This window comes from Cryptotermes secundus, unplaced genomic scaffold (assembly GCF_002891405.2).
Source record: "Cryptotermes secundus unplaced genomic scaffold, Csec_1.0 scaffold142, whole genome shotgun sequence".
NCBI lineage: Eukaryota > Metazoa > Arthropoda > Insecta > Blattodea > Kalotermitidae > Cryptotermes > Cryptotermes secundus.
The window spans coordinates 1,025,146-1,031,145 of NW_019743148.1; the positions used below are offsets into that span (position 1 = coordinate 1,025,146).

General features: G+C 40.3%; 1 protein-coding gene across 1 annotated transcript in view; it reads left to right on the top strand.

Annotated features, from left to right (window-relative positions):
• Positions 1-6,000, top strand: part of LOC111873748 (PHD and RING finger domain-containing protein 1) — a gene marked incomplete in the record, with an annotated part of 54,081 nt that overhangs the window by 1,585 nt on the left and 46,496 nt on the right. Inside the window, 1 exon segment of the mRNA XM_033755189.1 lies at positions 3,097-3,238. Within this exon segment, the coding sequence (XP_033611080.1) occupies positions 3,104-3,238 (135 nt within the window).

Genomic DNA, 6,000 nt, shown 5'->3' on the forward strand with positions numbered 1-6,000 from the left:
GAGTACTATCCCCGGGTATGTGATACCATAGTCAGACAGAAGATTACTGATCTTAGCAGAGGGATTTAACTGCTCTTATCTAGAAAGTTGAAGGGTAAACTGAGTGTGCAGTTACTGCTTGTGTGGCTTACTTGTCAGTATGTTCTTCAGAAATGTTAGTAAACATGTAGCAGACTACATGGCGTCCTCTTCCCAGTGGTCTTTAAACAAGATATAAGTACATGAATTGACACATTTTTTTTATATCACCATTGAGAGCCCATGACAAAATTCAACACAACCTTAATTGAAAGTACTAAGACAAGTGATGCTTCTCTTTAGAAAATTTAATAATCCTATTAATCCATTCAGTGACCGCCTCTGTGTTCTAGTGGTCAGACTTCCTGGCTACAGATCTAGAAGTTCCTGGTTTGATTCCCGGCACTACCAGATTTTCTGAGAAGTAGTGGGTGTGGAACAGGGTCCACTCAGCCTCTTGAGGATAATTGAGGAGCTATTTCAAGGAAATAGCGGCTCCGGTCTAGAAAACCGAAATTAACGGCAATTGGGATTCGTTGCGCTGACCACACAGCACCCTCTATCTGCAGAAGTTGGCACTAACTTTGCCGAAAATTGGCAGTCACTCAGTCAGTATAGTTCGCTTGTGGACTACAGGCCACAGAGTTTTTTGTTTGTTTTATTAACCCATCCAGTTTTATACATAAATGCAAAAATGAAATTTGTAGCACTTCTATTGTAGATTTCCTTAACAATTTAAATAGGATGCCATAAGTGTATCCTTTGATCTATAGCACTTTCAGAAGAAGAAAACACATGCATTCTGTGTGGCTGATGATGATTCAGCATGCTGAAGTTTTTTCATGTATTCATGCTTGCAGACCTTACACAATTTGGAGATTCCAAACTTATATTATTTTCTAATGTCAGCAGAAATGAATGAGATACTCTAACAAGTTCGCTGGATTGTATTGGTACAAACAGTAAAGAGGGAAAGTTGTCCCTGTGCTTAACAAATTAAGCACTATGCCATGAAGGTGTATGGGGGAATAGATGTATAGATTCACATTTTATTGACCTCAGCACAAGCTGGAGGCGAGTGGTCAGCTTCACACCCATATGATACAGACAGTAACATTTCTTAATATGAAAATATTGGTGACCTTTAGGAAGACTGATTACTCCTTTATGCTGTTGTTTCTGAATACCTGTTGCCATTGCTCTGAATGAAAGAACGCATGTTCTTTGCAGTTTTACATAACTCGCTTAGTTCAGATAAAGATACATTACTGAAAAACAATAAGCAGGACAGATGTCACTCTGTGTTTTGTATTTGGCCATATACAATGGAAGCATAATGCTTATCTGTGGGATTATGCTAATACAGCACAACAGTAGAACATTGTATATGATTATGCAGGTACATCTGCCAGCAGTGCCCTCTGGCATCAGCTGTCATCATTTTCACGAAGGATGCTTGTTTATAAAAAGAATCCTACATTTTATATTATTTCAGTATTAGTTGGTTATAAATGGTATGTGAGGATGTTAGGAATTGAGACTTTTTTCCTTTTAATTTCTTGACTTATGATCCATGACTATATATATGCGTTTGCTCTACTAGTTCTGTGTTATTTGCCTGTCACTAATGACGTTACTCTGGAAACATTACAGTGACAGCTCAGGTACCATTGCTTAGCAATGGCAAGTAAACAGTTGTTGCTGTGTAAGGTCTACAACAATGTGTGGTGTGTGCTAGACTGACAGAGGCCTTGTATATATTATACATACTATATATTAAGACTCAATTGTAAAAAAAAGTCTACATAGTGACAATGGACTAATAGTATCGACTGTGACTGACAAATGACAGACCCAACCTCTCGGAGAGGGTGCCCCACATGGACAGGACAGTAACTTTCATTAAAAAAGTAACATCTGGTCATGAGACCCAGCCGGGGCTTGACACCAAGATAGACAGACTGACTGACTGTCAGTCACAATGTGACTTTGACTTTGGTTTTGACAGAAGCGATTGGCTAGCACATGTCACATATTGTAGACCATACATAACAATGAATGTTTACTCACCGTTGGTAGCAATGGTACCTGAGCTGTCACTGTAACATTTCTGGGGTAACATCGGTACTGCCTGGCAAATAACACGCAACAACTAGAAGAGCAAACATACGCAGTTATGAATCATAAGTCAAGGAATTAAAGGGGAAAGAAGTCCCAATTCCTAGCAGAGTATGCAGAGTCCATAGTCATTAAATAATTACTAGATTGAGAAACACTTTAACCTCTTAATGGCTGGTATTCATCTACATAATGTTTACTAATAGATTATCTCACAGAAAACACACTACATCTCCATTACAAAGATCTATTTGTTAATGCTGTTTTGGTCAGTAGTTGCTGTTTACTCAGAGAATCATAATAAATCAGTAAATACCTGTGTGGGCAAGATTCAGAATTTTTTAACATTAAAGCAATTGGTACATGTGGATAATGTATTTGGTATAGCGACTGGCTACAGGCTGAACAACAAAGGGGTCAGAGTTCAAGTCACAGTAGGGTCAAGAATTTTCTCTTCTCCACATCATCCAGACTGGCTCTGAGGCCCACCTAGCCTCCTATCCAAGGGGTACCAGGGCTCTTTCCCCAGGCATCAAGCTGACCACTCACCCCAAACTAGTGCTGAGGTCAAGAAAATATGGATCTGTACATCCATTCCCCCATACACCTTCATGGTGTAGGGTGTAATTAGTTAAGCACAGGGACTATGTATTTCGTTTATAAAAAAGTAAATCTTGGAGTATCATTGAAATACAGAACTGATTTGACCAAAATTATATTAGTGTGGTAGTGTAAATCCCTGGTACAAAATTTCCTCAGGCTTTGTTTAATAGCTTTAGAGATAAACAGAGACCTTGCCATCATGTGTTCATTTGTTCATTTTATGTGCTTTGTGTAAGGAATGCATGCAGGTAAAATGATGTAAGGTTTACTTTTACCAAAAATAGTTTGTTACTTCAAGGGATGATGAATGCTGTGCGAACATTCTCCAGAGATACACATAAGATTATTTCCTTACAGATAGACAATGAGTGAAGAGAGTGATCTGGATGTCTTCAATAGTGTGGTTCAGAAGAGGAAGAGGTCAACACGTCGAATAGAAGACTCTGGCAGTAGTAGTGATAGTCCTTTCGAACAGCGCCGAGCGCACAAAAGAGTTCTAGTAAGTGATATTTGTTAGTTATCTGCCCTGTGCTTTAGTTCACAGTTTGTTATCATCACATCAGCCATCTGCAGTTTAAAGATTAAAATATGCAAAACCAAAGTTTTATTTTTCTTTTTGATAAGGGTGTGATCTCACAATTTAAGGGACAAACTTAGATTGAGAGTATTTGAGAACAGTGTGCTGATGAGAATGTTCGGACCCAGCCCAGAGGAAGTAACAAGAAGTTGGAGAAAATTACATAAAGGCACTCGATTAAGCATCACACCATGAAGGTGTGGGAAGGAAGGGTATAACTCTGTGAATAGGTAACCTTGACACCAGACAGAGATATGTGGTCATCAAGTCTGTATCCTAGTCTTTGCAATGACTGAGTTATCTTAGCTCACTTGCATAATGATAAGCTTCACAGTTTGTGCTCTTCACCCAATATTGTTAAAAGAGTGGTCAAATGAAGGAGGGTGAAATGGGTGAGTGTGTAGCATGCATGAAGATGAGAAATGATGCAAGTTATTTGATGGAAAATATTATTTGTGAGATGAAGATGTAGAGGATAACATTAAAATGCAGCTTGGACAGAAGGGTATGACGATGTGACTGTGGTACTGTACTTTGGGTTTGACAAAAGGCAGGAAATATTGTGTCTTTTGACTAGCTGAGCAACTCCTAGCTTCTCACAGAGGTCTTTGCTCCATGTAGTTAGTTAATCATATGGTTTTAAAATGTCATAATGGAAAGTAAGTGGGTAACTTTGGCCATGGTCCAGATAACAGAAGGTGTATTCACCTAAAAGGATTGAAAATTGTTACCTTGTGAGATATACAAGGTGGTTCAAATATGACCGGGACTGATTTTTCTTTAGAAACCAAAATTGCCAAACACTTACTTGCACATGTCAGTCTTCAACGTACTCCCCTCTGGAGTCAACACATTTTTTCCAACATTCTGGAAGCATCCTGATACCCTTTTCAAAAAAGTTTTGTGGTTGGCGGCGTATCCACTCCCGAACATTGTGGATGACGGCGTTGTCGTCCACAAACTGCATGCCTTGCAAGTCTGATTTGAGCCTTCCGGACAGGTAGAAATCACTTGGTGCCAAATCAGGACTATACGGCGGATGTGTCAGAAGGTTCCATTTCAATTTCTGGAGGGTTTCCATTGTTGTTTTGGCCGTATGGGGGCGTGCATTGTCTTGAAGGAAGGCTACCCGTTTTCCACCTCTCTGCCGCTTGGATCGGATCTTTTCCTTCACATCTGTTGCCAGGAGGTCTGAGTAATAAGCTGCATTGACTGTTCTGGCGTCTGTCAGAAATTCTACATGGATAACCCCCTGCCAGTCCCAGAAGAACGTTGCCATCACTTTTCCTGCCAAACAGCTCCTCCACGCTCTCATGGGTTTGGGAGAACTGATATGCCACCACTCACATGATGATTGTTGGGACTCAGGAATGAAGTAGTGCACCCACGTTTCATCGGTGGTCACTATAGACTTCAAAAATGCATCACCTTCATCTTCAAACTGCTGTAGGAGACAACTGGCAACTTGCATGCTCACCATTTTGTTCACGTCCGTCAAAGTGCGTGGTACCCACTGTGCATTCACTTTGTGATAGTGCAGATGGTATTTCATGATGTCCTCTACACTACCAACACTGATGGATAGCATTGCTCCAAGTTCCTTGATAGTGGTGCGCTTGTTCTCACGAAGAAGTGCGTCTGCACGATCAATGTTTGGCTTGGTGATGGATGTTTGCGGTCGACGATCATGCGGTTCATTCTCCACTAGCTCTCTGCCCTCTCTGAAGCACTTACACCACTCAAACACACGGGTCCGTGAAAGACACTCTTCCCCATACTGTTGTTGGGGTCTGTGGTGAATTTCAGTGGACCGGACATTTTCTCCAACGAGGAATTTGATCACAATGCGTTGTTCCACGCTCCGCGATAGCTTCTGTTTGCTCATCACTCTAGCAACTTCAGACAGGATTGAACAGGTTCTAACCCTAACAGGAGGGAGAGTGGAGGTTGTGGCTTCACTCTCTCAAGGTCACACAGCTGCTGTGCAGTGCGGCTTATTTACAAAAAATCAGTCCTGGTCATATTTGAACCACCTAGTATCATGCATATATAGGCCATAACCATGGTGTACAGAATTTATTTCCCGTATTTTATGCAGATTTCAAAATTTGGAATTTTAATTCATGGTAGTTTTTAATCAGTTTATACGAAACAGTCTCAGAACTGCATCCCTATATTAAGTTTGTAGCACATACAGTGGGAAGCATAATTTAAAAATTGAACAGTATCCGCTTACTTACTTACTTACTCATGGAGCTGAGCCCTTCTGGAGGAGCCGCCGATTCAGCAGGTACTCAAGAATTTCCCAGCATTTTATGGAACCTGAAGGTTCGTTACTGTGTTCACAAGAGCCCTCCACTGGTCCCTATCCTGAGCCAGATCTATCCAGTCCATACCATCCCAGCGCTCTCTAAGATCCATTCTAATATTGTCCACCCACATACATAGTATTCACATCATTTAATAATTGTGGCATGTACATAAAACATAATTATGATAATTCAAAGCGCAGTATTTTAAAAATGGTGTATTTAGCAATTCTCCGACCAGTAAGTTTGCTTGCAAAACAATAGAAGTCCATGATTTGTATGTCAGTTGTGCCAAGATAAGTGTAGTCCACCAGAAGTTTGTACGGGGTTTTTTTTTTTTTATTATTATTTTCATGTTATTAGGTCTTGAACAAA